We start from the raw sequence: 18,381 nt of genomic DNA on the forward strand, positions 1-18,381 counted from the left end.
CCTCTCACTACTGACTGCTTCCTACAAGTAGAGGATCGGCAGACATGCCGTCACTCAAAGAACAGAGAAACCCACCCATCGGTCACTTTGTGAGGTCAATATGGTGATGGAGATGCTGTTCTTCCCCTTGGCTCTTATGGATAGGACACGTCAGAAGGGAAGTCTCCTGAGAAACATATGTACAGCCCGATAAGTAGACTCTGTTGCCTACAGCAAGGTCCCTTCTGCAGATATCTATGATAACTGACATATTCTTGGAGTTTATAGCAGCTCATTCGAATGGGAAGGTGGAGGACTGGCCCCTTTCTTACCAAGCTTGCTCAGAGGCAAAGCTGTAGCTTCTCCAGTCAAATCAGCAGTGAGAACTCGACCGGCAAATAAAGGGTCAGCAGACATACACCTTCTCAAAGAAGAGAAAGTGACCAGTCAGACAAAGTATTTCTTAAACCGGGTTCCAGCTTGCTGTACTAGAAATTTAACATTGGGGGGGAAAATCTCTGTTTAATTCTTTGGCATCATGTCCTGCTTACATAGTAACACTCTGCTTGCTGGGTTAAAAGAGGCTTATTATAAGTACACTCTGAAACACATGGTTGATGTAACCTCTTCCAGCTGGACTCTGGTATGTTGGTCTATTTAGCCCCCTCTCTCTCTCTTGGTTTCACCATCTGTGAAATGGGGATAATGATGCTTAACCACTTTTGTGCAGATCTTTGAAATCTGTGGAAGAAAGTGCTAAGAAATATTATTTTATCATAATTTTGTGGACTGATTAATATGCTGCAGATAATTCAGCTGTCCAACCATTTAGAAAAATCACATGAAAGTGAAAGTGTGGGATCAGTATGGCATGGAAAAATGGATCTGTTTTAATCAGTTTGTGTCTTATTTTTTAAATAGCAAAGTGGTGAATACAAAGCACATTTTTCATATGCATTTCCTGCACTTAGAAGGTGCTAAAAACTGAAATTCAAACATTTAAGTGACATCTGTCTACTGCTGAAAAATTGGTGTTTGTTCTGTTGACTAAAGAGATAAAAATGTTGTGTGTGCTTTCTAGTTCTGCAATATACACAATCCACTTTAAAATAGGCTGATGTTTATGCTGCCAATTATTTTAAACAGATTTACTTCATTTACCAGTGTTTGGCAGTTGAATTGGAAATTCCGTTTCTTGAGACAGGTAAACAGAAGTGATTTAATGTTTCAATCTCTGAGTCGCAAACAAGAGGATGTTGTAACCAGGACAATGTGTAGCAATTAGATTTAATGTGGAGAAATGCAAGCTACTACATATTGTCCGGGGAAAACAATGAGAAGGATGGCCCTGAACTAAAGCACAAAGGCTTTGAACAGAGTTTAGGCAGTAACACAACATGCACGTCCCCCAGAAACGCTGCCACAAAGTACAGCAAGGATGTAATGCAACCCTTTGAGTGAGATTCAGAGATGTATAGAAAGGCTCCATGGCAGAGAAGCCTCCAGACAGTGTTGAAATGACTGTACACTCTGCTCAGACTGCCCAGTGCGACTTGGCCCAGCAGTCTAGACGTGACGTCACTGTCTGCAGCCGAGTCATAATCCTGACTGTGAGGAATGATCTCAGAGACACGAAGAGGTGTGATAAGTTAAGAGACCCAGACAGTCTGATCCTTCAGGTTATATCACTTGACTGCCCAGCATGGAAAATGGAAACTGCAGGTCCCCAGCAACTCGGCAAATCAGATCACTTATTTAGATGCCTAAATATGGGCTTAGGTGCCTAACACTAGACATTCACATTTGGAAATGTTGACCACAGCCTCCACCAGGAATCGTGTCTGTCCCCTCTTCAGTCGGTAGATCCTGCAGCAAGGAGACTGCCATTTCTCTGACTCAGACTGTGGACTTCACTCACCAGATGGCAGGTTTCTGGAGGTGCAGAGGTCAGTCGACTCTGTGAGAACTCAGTTAATAAATCAACCATGTGATTTTTCATGAGACTTTCCAAGTTTTGTTTTTTCCTTCTTCTGTGTAAATGCTGTGTGTCAGACTCAGAGTGAGATATATTGCAGCTTGATAAGGTCAGTATATCAGCCTCAGCACGACAATGATGATAAAGCTTACGGTCAGAACGGACCACCAGATCATCCTGTCTGACCTCCTGCACTAAATCCCACCCATTCAGTCTCTTGTGACCATGCCCTAAAATATCCAGGACACTTGATAGCAGTGGACAGTGCCGAAGAACATCTGCAGAGATGTATCCTTCAGCTCTCCTCTACCCTCAGGTGTGATTGTGACAGATACACCAGGCAGCATGGGGAGCTCACTCAGGTCATCTCACAATTCAAGATCTTTGGAAATTCAGAGAACAAGCTGCAGGTAAATTAGAGCTGAGTCAACAATTCAGCTGGCAGAACCTCTCACGCAAATCAGGAGGAAAGCAGTGTAGAGACAATACCATAATATTAGACAATCTTAGCCAATATGGGGAGCTTTCTCTCTGCCCCATCCCAGGAAGTTGTCTGGTTTTGGGCAGGTATGTTCATCATCGACTCATGCCTCTTCTCATTCTCCCTGGTTCAAAGCAGCCTCTGCTGCATGTCTGAGGATCGGAATGTCTCAATTAGGATGTATAAGGCTACTATCTGGAGTTCCTTCCAGACTCATGCCCAATTTAGGAGTGAAACCTTTGTGTAATTGTTACTCCCCAAACCCCCTCGTGGGCAAGTTGTTAATGCTTGTTGACCTCTCACAACTGGGGATCTATACTGACAGGACGCAGAGGAAAAAGGAAGCTTACTTAGCAGAGACCTAGATTTGTAGTAGAATAAATACTGTGGGGAGAAAGTATGCCTCTTTGCTGCCCACTGAATATCTGCTAACAGAGGGTGACTTGGATATTTCAAGACTAATTTGAATCTTTGAATAGTTCATTGTGTGCATCTAACTACAAAGCCATTGTCTGGTCCAGAAATAGGAGACGTCCAGTTAGGATCGTAACCATCAACAATAATTGGTGCATCATGTTTAAAAAGCTTTAGTTCAGAATAGCTTCCATGTGACTAATGCTCCTGCATAGTGTTGCACCCAGAGTAACGATTGACTATGGAGGCAGGTGAACTCCTTACTGATTTTCTCCCTTCCTGCCATACTGCTGGGACCTAATCCTGGTCCCATTAAAATCAATTGCAAAACTCCTGCTGACTTCAGTGGTGCTGTACCTAACGGCTGTAGTTGGACTTAGGTGCCTACGTCCTTTTGGGAATCTAGCCCTTAGACTCTTAAGTGACTAACATGTTTTGGACATTTTATCCAAGGTCTCTTGATTCCTAGTGTCCTGCTGTAACCACTAGACTACTCTCTCTCCCAGACTTCATTGCCTACACTGTTTTGCCAATGGCTTTAACCCAGAGCTGAAGGATCTACCTGAAGAGCTGAGGGAAGTGGTCCATTTAGTCCTTGGCCTCTGCTGAGATGGCTGCCCCCAGTATCATTGGTGAGAGGCAGACTACTCCACCAAACAGACATTAGATAGTAAAGCCTTTTAGCCGCTACTCGTCTGGATCAGATCCAAATTTTTGATCTTAAAGGTTCACATTGGTGAGCCCCATTATCAGTCCTCCTGACCTTGTCCCTCTTTTTCTATTTTGAATTTTTAAATTGTGGGTCGGCACATTGCAGTAACACAAGCTACTGGCAAGCGAAAACAGCTGAAATATAAAAAGGGAAATACACAATTGCTCTTTATTTCACAGAGCACACACAGCCCTATTGCTCCTCTGTAATTACATGACAAATACCAAAGGAAGAGAGATTTGTCATTTGTGCTTGGGCCTTGTATTTGAAATTAGCAGGCACGTCTAAGATTTCTTACCGGATAACTAGTCATTTCTGGAGTCCAGGAGAATATACACTCACAGGACAGAACTAACTAGATGAATTAATGTCAGTTACTTACACAGACTTAGGTCTACTAAAAAAAAAATCGAAGATAGATCTTCAGCTAGCGTGAATACGTGGCTGCTGAAGTAATATATATTATATATATCGATCTCCTCCCTGGCAGGATCGGATCGATGTCCGGGGCTCTCCCGCCACACGCCACACCGCCGTTAGCGGTGGGAGAAGTCGATAGAGGCGCGCAGCGCGATCGGATATATATCGCTAGATGAGACGCGATATATCGATCCCTGAAAAATCGATCGCTACCCGCCGATACGGCGGGTAGTGTAGACGTAGGGCAAGTTAGCTTGTCATTACAGAGATATGCGCAGGCACTTAGTGCCTGTGGAACTAACAAAGCCCACATATGCTTTGAAAGGCAAAAACATTGTTCCTGTTGATTTTGGACTAATTGAAAATAGCCCCTGACTCCTCTAATACCTTAATTTAACTTGGCCAGTTGCCTTTAGCTTCAAGGCCAGTTGCCTTTGCAGGTCTCATTCCTGCAAACCTTTACTCACATGATGTGCCGTATTTATGCAGCTGAAATCTGAGGAATGTGGGCACTACACACCTACAGGAGGGTTTGCAGGATCAGACCCTTAGGGTATATCTACACTGCGATAAAAGACGCAGCACAGCTCGGGCCAGCTGATTTGGGCTGCGGGGCTGTAAAATTGCAGAGTAGCTGTTCCGGCTCAGGCTGGAGTCTGAGCCCTGAGACCCTCCCCCATTGCAGGATCTCAGATCTCGGGTTCTGCAACTGTATAGCCCTGAAGCCCAGGTCAGTTGATCCAGGCCACTTTTGTGCAGTGTAGACTAGGGGTTCTCAAATTGCATTGCACCCCAACCCGCTTCTGACAACAAAAATTACTACATGACTAGGAGGGGGGACTGAAGCCTGAGCCTGCCCGAATCCCACTGCCATTTTAAAATCAAGAGTTATAAAATTTCCGCTCCAATTCAAACAGGAATTATTTTGGCGAAGTTCCAGACTAGATGCTCACAGTGGTCCCATCTGGTATTACAATCTAGGAGTCCTGCATGGCTGCATCACATTTTAACCTGTTGGGTGTTTCTTTGTTTTAAAATAATTAAATCTGACAACACAAGAAGATGAGAGGACAGACCCACACTACAGAGTAACCTGCACTATTCAGAACAGCGAAGGCTGTGGGGAACGAGGGGTGATTTGGTACTGACAAATGTCTGGTGAGATTTTCAAAATAGAACAATGGGAGCCGCTGGGAAGTGCAGAGCACTTGTGAAAATCTGGCCCTAAAAGACCTTCACCCTTGGAGAGGAAATAAAAACAGCCCAGGGAGCAAATGGAGGACATAGCCATTAGCTGAAAGCAATTCTGCCCGCATATTACTTTTGTGTACTTTTCCACCAAGCATTATTTGTATTGCAAGAAGGGTGAGAAATTGGGAGGGTGCAGTAGGAAGTGTCCACAAGACAATCTTAAATTAATGAAGAGATCCCACGGTGTGCAAACGTGACAACCCCTGGGGTGCAGCATTCTTTTACACTTTCCAGCTTAACCTGTTGTGTAAAGGTAGCTGGTGTTCAGTGTTAAACAGCTGCCAAATTTCACTCAAGAGGTGGCTGCATTTCAGTAGTGTGTATCTGCCTATTATCCTCTTCTTTCTTCTTCTCCACCAGGGAGAGCTGACAATGACAAGCGATATGGAGAACCTACAGAATGCCATCTTCCTGGACACTGTGCCCGAGTCTTGGACTAGGAGGGCTTATCCTTCCATGGCTGGCCTGGCTGGCTGGTTTGCTGACCTGCTCAGCCGCATCAAGGAGCTTGAGACATGGACAGGAGACTTTGTCTTGCCCTCTGTTGTGTGGCTAGCGGGATTCTTCAACCCTCAGTCTTTCCTGACAGCCATCATGCAGTCCATGGCCCGAAAGAACGAGTGGCCTTTGGATAAAATGACTCTGCAGTGCGATGTGACAAAGAGGAACCGCGAAGATTTGAGCAGCCCTCCCCGTGAGGGTGCCTACGTACATGGTTTATTCATGGAAGGTGCACGCTGGGATATGCAGGTAAGCTTAGCAATTACTTGATGAGAAGATGAGTCACTGCAGTTTATACACTATTTGTTTGGGGTGTTTATGGTTACAACCGAAGCCCACATTCTGTCTCATAGAGACCACAGTCTCCGCGTGACCATGACATCCCTGCACATGTGGATATTGCAGGGTCTCTGCATGCCCATGGTATTGCTTCACACATGACCTACACATGTACAAGGCAAACTGTTATTGTACTGGTGCTGATATGCTTGCTACAATCTCCTCTCTCCAGGGACTCTAGGACTTATTTGAAATAACTTGTACCAGTTTACCAGACGAGGGGTCGAGTTCTGCCCTGAGATATACATGCACTCCCCTTCCCAGAGAACATATCAACACCTCAGCTTGTAAAAGCACAGAGCTAGGAGGATGAAGACAGAGCTAAGATGTGAGTGGAGCTGGGGAGGGGGACCCAGGGCTCTTATCACCCTCCCACAGAAGCTTCACTTTCAGTAATGTCACAGAGGCAGGAGTTGGAGAACCAGGCAGCCAAAATACACCAGGGATGCAATACCCTAGAGTGGATCCTGCCCCAGATAAGCCTGTCAACTCAACAGAAAACAATGGCTGGAGAGAAGCTCTAGTGCCCAATTTAGGAGCCCTGGGAGTAGCAAAAAGAGAATGGGATGGAACCAGCTTTCTCAGATCTGAGAATTCCCACAGATCAAAATGCAACTCCACATGTGGCCAGAACCCAGGATCCCAAGGACCCACTGATGGTACCAATTTAGCTTGGACCTAAGTGTCCATGGACTCCTCAGTCCAGGTGACAGATCTAGTCTGAATGCTGCCATGGTGGATCCCACAAGAGAAGGGATTGGGTTTGGCTCCAAAGATACATCAGTCTTCAGGCATACCCTTCACCAAAGTACTTCAAGGGATTGAGCCTTTGTGCAGAGGGATCTTTTACAGCCTTTGTGCAGAGGTATCTGAAAGTGGTCCTAGTGCAGAGGAGCGGCTGGCCTGACCAGGGTGGGGTATCAGTCAGTAGGAGGCAGGACTGGAGGGCTGTATGCACACTCCCTACCCGCAGGAGTGTTCAGACATTGTTTGGTGACTACACAGCCAGTCACATTGCTCCTACAGTGTAGTGCATCGGAGCCAGAATCCTGAAGAACAATTGTCACTGACATTCCCATTGACAGTTGTCAGCCGCTGGGATTTCAGTCTGCAGAGTGAAAGCTATTAGAATGACGAATTCCCACCAAGACTGCTCCTGCAGGTTGCCACGTCTGTGGTCGCATAACTCACAATTTGTGCTGTTTGCAGGAATTAAATGACAGTGATTCATGCAGCTCTTACTCTAGGCAGCCTGTGTTATGCTTCTGCTGCCAGTGATCTGCGAGTGAGCTCTGATCAAAGTGGGTCTCTCACTTAGCTATGCTGAGTTCTCCCCTCCACCCCCTGGCATGGGGAAGTTTTTCTTTCAGTAGCAGCTCTTGTCAAGGTTCATAGACTCAACCTTGAAGATCATCCCCCTGACGGGACTTGGTACTAGGATTCCGTGTAGAGAGGGTGAAGTCTCAAATGCTGAATCTCATCCTGACCTTGCAATTCAAATCAAATGGATTCTGAAGAGTTTTAAGCTTTTAAGTTTTCTCTCTTTAAAATAGTTTATCACAGAGGATGGGAAATTAGGAAAGGCTCTAAATGTGATCACCATCCTTGGAACTAGAACATTTTAGAACTCCTACCCTGAAGCTGAGCGGTGGCTTTTTATCTATAATCTTCCTTCCTTGAAGTGACTATAAGAGGACCGGGAAAGATAAGGCTCCAGGTCCCATTCCATCTCAGGGTGTGTAGCGATGCGCAGTGAGTTTGGAATGCTACAGACCCCAGGAATTCTGACAGTAACAGAAATACAAACAAACTGTGAGCAGGTGGAGTTCCTGTCCTGCTCCAGATAAAGACTTCACACACTGCATAAGCTCAGATTTACCTCCTCGCTGGGTTTGGCCTTACTGGTAACTGAAATCTCAGTAACTGAACATATACCAACCACAGCACACTTCCTGAATCTGGCTGTTCCTAGGGTTTCCTGCATCCTCGCTTTCTCTGCCCCCCTTTCTGTCTGACCAGAGATTCACACTCACCTCCCTCCTCATCTGGTGAGATTAACAAGATACACCTGCCACTGATGAATCTGTGGAATATTCTCAGCAGCTGTGTGCAGGGTTCTAACCACTGCCAACAGGGTGGGTCCACAGAAAAGCCCTGCCCCCTTTGTAGGGCGTGAGATCCTGAATCTATGGTAAGCACCACTAGATTTCAAGTGCCTGCAGGAACTAATTTTTTCAACTAATGATATCAACCAGGAAGGATAAAACAGAATAATGGATCCTTCCTTGTAGAACAGCTCAGATGGGAAGAATGTTCTAATCCTGCCTTATTAAAAACCTAGTGAAATGGCTGCTGGTAGTTTTGCAGGGTTAGATAACATGGTGACCAAAATGCCTGAGTCCTGTTGGGACTGTAGCCTGCACCTTTGCTACCACTGCTGGAGCTTCAGCAGTGATGGATCACAGCTGGGAAGTTTGCTAGTGTAGCCCCTGCAATCATGTACGGATCATGCTATGGTTCTAACTGCTCCTGCTAATTCTCACATCAAGGTAACTCTGCTCAGCTCTAGCGATGTGTTCCAAAAATGATCTCATCTTTTACAAATGTATGTTTCCAGTTATTTTGTTTTCTGTAGTTGAAAAGCACTGAACACGAACATTGATAGAACCATTCACAATCTCAGAGCGTTGCACTTCCGTTTTTTAAGAAAGAAAAAGAACATCTGAGTATTTCATAGTTCACAGTGAACCATCAATCCCACATCTGATGGAGCTATTCATTTACCTGCATCCTAGTGGGGGCCAGTATAAATTAATGAATGAAGAATTAGTATCACAGATGCACAGCCCATCTGGGATATATATCCACTGAAAATTTATCCTCTGATAAGAATGACAACTGGTATTTAGAGTAAGTATTTTGAGGAGTTTTGCTGCTTTTAGAAAAGCTATTTCATGTTTAAGATGATACCTCCAATTTTATGTCCAGAAGAAGAAGATAAAAACTTCCTCTATAGATTTTTACTGTATCTATTTGTATTCGCACCTGGGCACCTTCCATTTATAAATCAATCATTATAAATAACAGCCAGCTTTAAACTAAGCCAAACCTACCAGATTGTACAGGGGACAAAATTCCCTGCTGGTGTAGCTCCACTGAAGTCAGAGTTTCTGCAGAGAATTTAGCTAATGGTGCCATGAAGCTGATTAGACGCATGCTTTGGAAGGCTGCTTTAAGAGTTTTGGTTTGCTCACTGCATGCCCTGCAACTAGCCATACAGAGCTTAATCCTAGGAGCCAACAGTGATGCCAGCCCAGGGGACTGTAATAATGATACCACGATGGGACAGAGCGGGAGAGGTGATCTTTCTGATAACTGGGCATTACTCCATTTGGTGCTTTGCAGAGCATACGTGACACACTGAATTGCCCTTGGAAGCAAATACGCGGGTGCACTGAGCAATGGTGTTCTGCGCTCATGGCCCCCATTGCCTTCACAAACAGACTGCTGCATTCAGCACCAGCTGATGCCTCCATAGTAGTTCCGTGTAAAGCACACAGCAGTAAACCAGCTTGGGGGTTACAAAGGCTCCCTGTGGTGGGGTCCACCCTGAAGAGGAACAATCACAGCCTGCATTTAGCCTACATGCTTCTAATAGTCAGCTTGGAGAGGAGTCATGGGGATGGTGAGGTGGCCCATGCACCTCCATAGTTCCTGACGAGTGCATGTTTCGAATGGGGCACATCCCAAAGGCTAAGACCGATACAAACAGCTCGGCCAAACTCTTCCTCACCTATTTGAGGCCCTAGCCAGACAAACGCTAGTCAAACAGGGCCAGGAGCATTCCAATCCAGGCTTCCGTAATACAAGCAATGTCTGGAATCGCATTCCCCAGTAAATCGTGGATGATATATTCCTATGGGCAGCTGCCTGCGCATTGAATCGCATGAACTGAAGGCTCGTGTCTCTGCTAATCATGAGATACCTGGTCCACCAGATACCAGCAACCAACAGTGCTGCTCTACTTCCATGGCCTCTGTGCTAGCGCCCACACTAGGTGCTCTCATTGCAGCTGAGAGCCCCAAAGTCTCAGGGTGAATTCAGAGGGAATACTTGTCATCCCCTGCTGATACATGGGCTGTTATTTGTGGTTAATCTGATGTAGAGTTAACCTGGTAACCCCATTCTATCCATCCCTGAACCCTACAATCAACCCAGGGCAAAACTCTCCCTCCCACATGGCCCACTTGGGTAGCACAAATCAAGCATCCACTCCACTGCTGGATTCCGCCTGTTGAACAGACACATGAGCACAAGGGCACGGCTGATTCTCGAGCAGGCGAGCAGAGAAGTCACTTTTCCCCTCTGTTTCTTTTTCTTTTTTCTTTTTTTGGCTCAGCCACTCAGGGGGTAGGGGGGTGGGAGTCACCAAAAATGTTTTCCACTCTGGCTGGCAAAATGGCTAGGACTGCTCCTGGCCAAGGGACAGGTCTCTTCCCCCCTGTACATCTCCTGCAGAACCCTAAACCAACAGGTGCTGAATACTTTCACCTGCCCCAACTTGAAATGGGATTCTCCCCTTGCCTCTGCCCTGCCCATGTCTCACCAACCCATGCACCCAACATATCATCTCACCCCTCACACACACAACCTGTATAACCTGAGGTCAGAGGCAAGTCCAATTAAAAGGCAGCAAAACAGTGTGGATGGGGTTGTAAAGAAACCAAGAAAATTATATCAAGTCAATTATACCCCAACATGATGGCATGCAAATGGTGCTATGTTAGCAGAGCCTCTAGGTACATCCAGGAGAAAGGCGACTCAGGCACTGGTCTAAAGATTTAATCCTACTGCTAATACCCCCTGGTTTGTAGCTTGCTTTGGGCTCCCATTCCCGTGTAACGTGGCAATATAATTTGTCCACCATTCCAGCTAGCTTTTGAGAAGGCAGAACAGATCAAACTGCTCTTGGAGAAGAGTTCGCCATCGGGATCTGAGAGTCTGGGTCTCTGGGGACACCCAGGGCTGCTATGTAACAAGTGCACCTTGCTAGCAGTTAGGGACAGTTGTTTTCAAAGCAGAATTCATTTCTGATCGTCAGGGAGATAAAAATGCAAATGAAACCCAGCCCGGAGATAGAACAAGGATAAGTGCCTTTGAGATATCTCAGAGAGATTGAAACCCTTGTCAACCTAGAAACAGATGGAATATTTCATGGAAAATCTATTTCCATTATTGCCATCAATAAACAACCTATCTGATCAGAATCCAGTCACAACAAATTAAAAGGATATGTGTAAAAATAATACACAATAACAACATTTGCCATGTAGCACCCTCAAGAGCAGTTGCAAGGATTAGTGAATGTTTGTACAGAGCATTGAAAATATAAAGTCCTATATAAGAGTCCAGTATTATCATTACTATCTTCTTATAACAAATGGTATTGTTAACATTAAATTAAGATAGCGGGGTATGTGCAAGAGTGATTACTTTACTTTGCTTATTGCCAGGACTGAATAAATCACTAGATAGGTTCAGTCTCACCACACAATACTGGTTTGGGAACATTTGAAATAAAATAATCTGTGAAGCTAATCTTCAGGGAGAGGCAGTCCCTGTAGCACAGTGAGGTACGAGTTCCTACTCCATATTTGTTTGTATTTCCCTCTCTCTGGCCTGCATCAGGCAGTTATAGAAGCTGTTCCCAGAAGGGGACTCAGAGATAAATCATTTTACAGTTGGAAGAAGGGACAGTAGTTGCCTGAGAGACCAAAGTGGGGGAAGCAAACCAGCCAGTTTGACATAATCTGGCTTCCTCTGCTGGGTCATGGCAACCTGCTGATGCAGAGCTGTGCTGTGCAGAGGACACCGGAGACTCACTCACTACAAACGATTCTCCGTCGGAATGGCCCATGCGTATCCTCGCTTTTCCATTAGCATCCCTGGTAGTAGGAGCCCAGGCTTTTCTAGTAGGCAGGGCCATTCAACTAATCCCCATTCAGGGTTCAGAATGAGCATCCCAAAGCCCCTTCTCATCGCCAAGGGCATAGCGAGCTCACAGGTCCCTTGGTACTTCCCTTCTTGTTAATGATCTGTTCTCTGCCCCTTTGAGTGTTGTGCTTTGTATACAGCTAATCAGCCAGGGTTTATATTAAAAACCAAACAGCAGCAGCCTGCTCAGCTGTGGGTCCCTATGGACATTGTCTCAGAGCCAATAAATAAGCTGCCCCCTTCCTATTTCTGGAAGGCGCCATCATTTCACATTGGTCAAATACAAGTTTATTAGGATATGTTTAACACTGGGCCAGATTTTGCCCTGGAAATACCCAGTGCAACCCCAATGGGTTTCACAGGGTGAAAGTCACTGTAATTTGACACATTGTTTTTTCTAGTTTAGTGTATGAGAGCAGAGCCCAGTTGATCCCATTGTCATGGGGAGTTTGCTCATGTTGGTGCATAAATCCTCTGTCTGAGATCAGGTGTTCATGGCGGCTCCAGGCACCAGCGCTCCAAGCCAGAGGCCGCGGGGGGCACCCTGCCGGTCCCTGCAAGGGCGGCAGTCAGGCAGCCTTTGGCGGCTTGCCTGCAGGAGGTCCGCCAGTCCTGCGGATTCGGCGGCAATTCAGTGGCAGGTACGCTGAAGCCGTGGGACCAGGGACCTCCCACAGGCAAGCCGCCGAATCCGCGGGACCGGGGACCTCCCACAGGTGCGCCGCCGAAAGCAGCCTGCCTGCCGTGCTTGGGGTAGCAAAGAAGCTAGAGCTGCCCCTGGCCCGAGGAGGGGGGGTGTAGGTGATGCGGGGGAAGGACTGATTTCCTCACTCTCCGAGGCCAGGGGCATTGCTGGACACAGCCTTGCAGGATGGGGTCATGTTCTCCAGGATGTGACTGGAGTGTTGCCATTGTTCGTTTGTAGCGCATTTCAAGAGCAATAGCCAATAAAAGCCCATTGGTTACAATCTTACACCCTGATCCCTGAAGCCACTCTTAGTCTTTGCTCCAGCAAAGAGCCCAGTGAGGTCAAAGATTGAAAAACCACTGCATGGGGACTTCAGGATTCGTCTCCCAATCTTAGAGTCAGAATCCTGGTCCGGGGGGAAGGAGGGGTTGGGGACCCTGTGATGTAAGAACAGCTAGAGTCAGGATATAACTGCACCTTTTCCCTTTGAATAAGCTACATTAGAGAGAGGCAGCTGATGAAAGTGGCTGGACACATGATCTTGGCACCTCCATGCATATTTTAACCCCTAACAGAAGATGTTTTCACCTGACCGAAGTCACGTGTTTACTTTGCACTGAAACATTCATGCCTGTCACCCCTCAAACTGACACTGGGCATCATTCCTGAGGTCTTTTCTAGTCAGACCAAACGTAGTATTTGAGATGCTCAATGTACAGCCATGCAAATTGGATCATCTCTTCCCTCTGGACGTCCTGCCAGGGGGCGTCTGCACAGAGGAGTGCTGTGTGTCCGCAGGAGTCCAAGTGGAGCAGGGATCTAACCTGGGGAAAGTGATTGGTGCAGGAGTGAGGGAGGGTGAGATGTCAGATGTCCAGAGGTTAGAACTGTCTGATACTTTACTTTGATATAATATAATCTTCATTGGGCCAGGGCACAAGCAGCAGAGTTGTCAAAGGGCACAGTCAGGAAGTAATACATGGCAGGAAACAGGCTGTGGAAGGCGCGGGAGGCTATAAATGATCGTGCATATAGGGGACCCAGTTGGTGGTAAGTCTTGGCATCCTTCAAAGGCATTTAAAACCTTTTCTTCTTTCCTCTGCAGACAGGGATGATGACAGATGCCAGGCTGAAGGATCTGACTCCAGCCATGCCCGTTATTTTCATCAAGGCCATTCCTGCTGACAAACAGGACACTCGCAGCGTGTACCCATGTCCCGTGTACAAAACACGTCAGAGAGGGCCAACCTATGTGTGGACTTTTAACCTGAAAACTAAAGAAAACCCTTCCAAATGGGTCCTAGCTGGGGTGGCGCTGCTTCTGCAAATTTAGGGTCTGATTGACACAGAGTTTCACCAACAGAGAATGTCTCAATGGGAGCTTTGAACCATTTCACATTCAAGCAATTTCTAAAATAATATACGTAGAGTAAAAAAAAAACCCTTTGTCTTCTTAACTCTTTGAGTGCAGGCATTTAGCAAGCTTGGCAAATGAATTCTTAAGAGGATGTAGCATGCAGTAGCAGATGCATCTACGGGAGAGGTGGTGTGGCCTAGTGGCTGGACTATCAATGTAGGCCTCAGAGGGCCTAAGTTCTGTTCCCAGCTCGGTTACTGGATGACCATAGGCAAATCATTTTATCCTTCCATGCCTCAGTTTCCCCATCTGTAAAAAGGGGATATAATATTGACCACCTTTGTAAAGTGCTTTGGAATCTGCTGATGAAAAGTGCTGCGTAAGAGCTAGGTATTTTTATATATGTGACTGGAAACTGTGGCCAGAGCCTCAGCTGCTATAAATCAGGAGATTGCCATTCATTCAATGGAGCTACGTGGATTTAAACCAGCTGAAGGAGTGGCCCCATATCTATCACATCCAGAGGATGAAAGGGCTGTTACACTCAAATTTGACCTAATCTATATTTTCCTCTGTGTAGGTTCTGAGCCAAAGCCAGTCAAAGTCAGAGGGAGTCTTTCCATTGACTTAGATGCGCTTTGGATCTGGCTAAATTGAATAAGCTTTGTAATTCTTTACACTGTTTTTTTTTAATCCAACCAAATGTTTCAGTGAAGTGTGAAGAAAAATTCGGAAAGCCAGGGAGCACAGTACTCATTAGGGGAATAAATGATTTTAAATGATTTAGGATTCCTCACTGATATCCCTTTAGACTCTAGGAACACTGGAAGGAGAGAGAACGCCGCCAGGCTATTAATGAAGCTGAATGAGGGAGATGCAGATTATTTAAGTAAAGCAAACCATTTCAGAAGGGTGTACATTTCCTAATAAAATCTTTATTCTTGGACTTGCCTCGAGATCTCCCATTTGTTTCTTTTGGTCTGAAATATCAACACTACCCCACTGCGCAGGGAGAATGAATCGTGTGTATGACATGAGGGACCAGGGAAAGTATGCAGGTAGTTGCAGTTTAGAAATATCTCATGATCGCTACTGCAAGGGCTTGATTCACAAAAGGGACTTAGGCACCTTACTGCCACTTTAGGAGCCCAAATCCCAGAAGCTCTGCCCCAGCTACCCCTGAACCCTGTAGGCACCTAAACTTGCTTAGCACCTAATTTTTGCAGCAAATGGTTCTGCCTGTTCACATGTGCTGCACTGCAGCCCCACGCCAGGCAGCCAGAGCCCCAGAGCAAGTCAGGAACTGAGGGAAGCTAGGCGCTCCGCCGCCTAACTGGTCTGGAACGTGAGCTCAGAGCACACCTACTGGGCCGGGCCCCTATAGGGAAGCTTACACAAAAGAGCCAACCAGGTGCTCCCTCATCACGTTTAGCCCATTGATCAGGGCACTCACCTGGGGAGCCCCAAAGGGGGCTGAGTGATTTGCCAGCTTTCAGGGGCTTGCCCTAATTGCTGGGCTATGGGATAGTCAGATGTGGGGCTCCCTTGGCCTGCTGTAGATTAATAATGAAAGAGAAAGAGCATCAACATGAGCCTGACTCTAGCCTGAGGGTTAGTGCACTCAGCGGGGAGACCCAGGAGCCAGTCCTCCTGCTCCAATGCCTTGTTTAAATTATTTATCCAGCGTGCAACTGATTCAACAGGAGAGACTGGGAGATTCCCCATCAGACTAGCCCAGAGCCCAGCGTACTCACCGGAGAGATACCAGATCCATAGTCAAACCCTTTCTCCCCTGCAGCTGCCGAGAGGACTTGACCTGGGGGTCCCTGAGAAGCTGTAAAGATGGGCCACCACTGCCTGTGAATCAAATGGTGTAGGCACCTAACCCCATGGGCAGGCTCACAGCTGAGCTTCCCAAGCAGAGGGAGGTGCCTCCCTGTGGCCCAGACATAGGCACCAAACTCCGTGAGAGGGGAAGGGTGGGGCTCGGTGCACTGCCCTGGGCTTGGCACCTCCCAGAGGATCGCTGAGGCGAGGAAAGGTCTTTTCCCCCTCAGGCAACCTGTCTAATTCCACTGCTTAGTATTTTTTTTTATCTGCATCATTCAGTGTGTGGCTTTATGCTGTCTTTTCTGCCACTATCCAAACCCTGCACGGACCGCTGAATTGTCTTATGGGCATTTCTGTGCATGCTTCACCACAGCTCGAGTATCTTGCAAATCTTCACGACTTTGGCCTGGATGCACCAAAGAAGGTAGGTGCCTATGTCCCTGCTTTAGGTGCCTAAGGCCCAGTTTTGGGATCAGTGTGATGCATAAAACTCCCGCTGAATCTTGGTGGACCCTAAACTCACTTGGCCCCTAAAATGTTTGCAGTAAAAGTTCCCTCCGCCCCTATGTTTCTGCCTCTGGGCGTGTGCAGTGCAGTCATCCCGGGGCTTATTTCCTGCCTGAGCCACAGAGCAGGTCTCAAACTGGGGTAAGCCAGGTATTCAGTCCTGTTGCGTGTGAGGCCTGGTCTGGTGGGTGTGTTCAGAGACTGCCTGACAGGGTGGGCCCCTCAGGAAACATCACACAAATCACTGCGACAACTTCCCTCATAATGCTTAGCCCAGTGGTGAGGGTCCTCACCAGTGATCACATGGGAGAAGGGATTTGAACAAGGATCTGACACCCCTCACAAGAAGTGCTCGAAGCATCAGGCTCTGGGCTATTCTTCTGTGGGGCTCCCTCAGTCTCACTGGTTGAAGCTGTTGCCTGCTGGATAAATAGTGAAAGAACTAGTGGAGTAGGGGGCCTGGATCCTAGGGCTCCGGGCCGTGGCCTTGCAATGATGCAGAGAAAGGTCAGGCCATGCAAAAGTTAAGAAACGCCTGGTTGAAAAGGGACCCTGGTGGCTCCAGACAGCGCAGCTGACTGGGACACTAAAAGTCCAGTTGGCGGGGCTAAAGCAGGCTCCCTGCGTACCCTGGGTCCATGCAGCTCCCGGAAGCAGCAGCCCAGAGCCCCCTCCTGCACCCAAACCCCTCATGCCTGGCCCCACCCCAGAACGCTCATCCCCTCCCACACCTGAAACCCCCTCCCACACCCCAACCCCCAGCCCCAGCCTGGTGAAAGTGAGTGAGGGTGTGGGAGAGTGAGCGACGGAGGGACGGGGTGGGGCCTCGGAGCAGGGGCGGGGCAAGGATATTTGGTTTTGTGCCATTAGAAAGTTGGCAACCCTACTGCCTGCCTATGGCAACCCTACCACCAGGCATGCTCATGGGGTGAGCTCTGTCTGTTTTTCACTTAGAGTCATTTGGGCCAGAGAAAGTGAGTGCAAAGACGGTAGCGTGGGGGTTAGAGCCTAGTGGTGTAGCTATAAAACCCTTAACTCAGCGAAGGACCATGGTGACAGTCGAGCAGCCGCCAAAATGCCGCTGAATTTCGACCGCCGGCCAGGACACGGGCGCATTTAGATGCCCCCATGGGCGCCATGCGCCCACGGGCACTGCGTTGGGGACCGCTGCCTTACCTTTTGCCTGGCCTGACATCTCTCTTTAATACTGCAAGGCCAGAGAGCTGTACATTCACGTTACTGGAACTCTGGACCATGTTATAGAGGCTGGGTGTGTATAAATGCTGGGCCCATTGTATTGCATTGATTTTAAATCCTTTCTTCAGCGGACTAGCCCCTCTTTCTGCTCAGTGCTGCCCTCTGAGATACCCACTTATCTGCAGGAAAGGGAAAAGTTCATTACATTCCCCAAGCACCGACTGCTCTTTCCAGAGTAAATCGCCTGTTCTGCTCTCCTGCCATCTGAAGAAAAATGGGATGCCGACACCAAAACGGCTCCAATTGTTTTATTATGGATAAAGCTCTTCCTGCATAATTCACCAGTTGGGCCAGCTGGGTGTTTGGGAGATATTTATAGACACTAGAAATGTCACCCAGGCGCTCATCCCTCATCCTTTTGAAAACCATCGCAGCTAGGATTCAGGTGAGAAATGGTACAAGAAACTCGAGAACAAATCATTTGGTGCTTTAGGGGAAAAAACTGTGTGTTTTCCTAACTGTGTGGGTTTAAAATAGGTAATTAAATGCAGCTGGCCAGGCTATTCACTAGGAGCAATGCATTAGTCTAAGGTGGGCATCTGCGGTGCATGGCTCTTTAAGGCAATTGCTTGCATGGAGCTATCCTGCCCACCTCCTTCCCCACTCTGTGGAGCCTTATGGGAGTGGAAAGAACTGAGTGGTGGCTAGACCCTTGCTCCCAGGTACATCAGGGAGA

General features: G+C 47.2%; 1 protein-coding gene across 10 annotated transcripts in view; it reads left to right on the forward strand.

Annotated features, from left to right (window-relative positions):
* Positions 1-15,018, forward strand: part of DNAH9 (dynein axonemal heavy chain 9) — a 370,057-nt gene extending 355,039 nt beyond the window's left edge. For 9 of the 10 annotated variants that reach the window (XM_039501326.1, XM_039501324.1, XM_039501325.1 and 6 more), the window contains 2 exons: positions 5,593-5,982; positions 13,860-15,018. In XM_039501326.1, coding sequence (XP_039357260.1) covers positions 5,593-5,982; positions 13,860-14,087 — 618 coding nt within the window. In that variant the 3' untranslated portion in view covers positions 14,088-15,018. Of the gene's footprint in view, positions 1-5,592; positions 5,983-6,244; positions 6,401-13,859 lie in introns of all 10 variants that reach the window. The other variant, XM_039501323.1, reaches the window with a different exon arrangement.
* Positions 15,019-18,381: the final 3,363 nt, after the last annotated feature.

Source organism: Mauremys reevesii, linkage group 15, assembly GCF_016161935.1.
Source record: "Mauremys reevesii isolate NIE-2019 linkage group 15, ASM1616193v1, whole genome shotgun sequence".
Classification (NCBI taxonomy): Eukaryota; Metazoa; Chordata; order Testudines; family Geoemydidae; genus Mauremys; species Mauremys reevesii.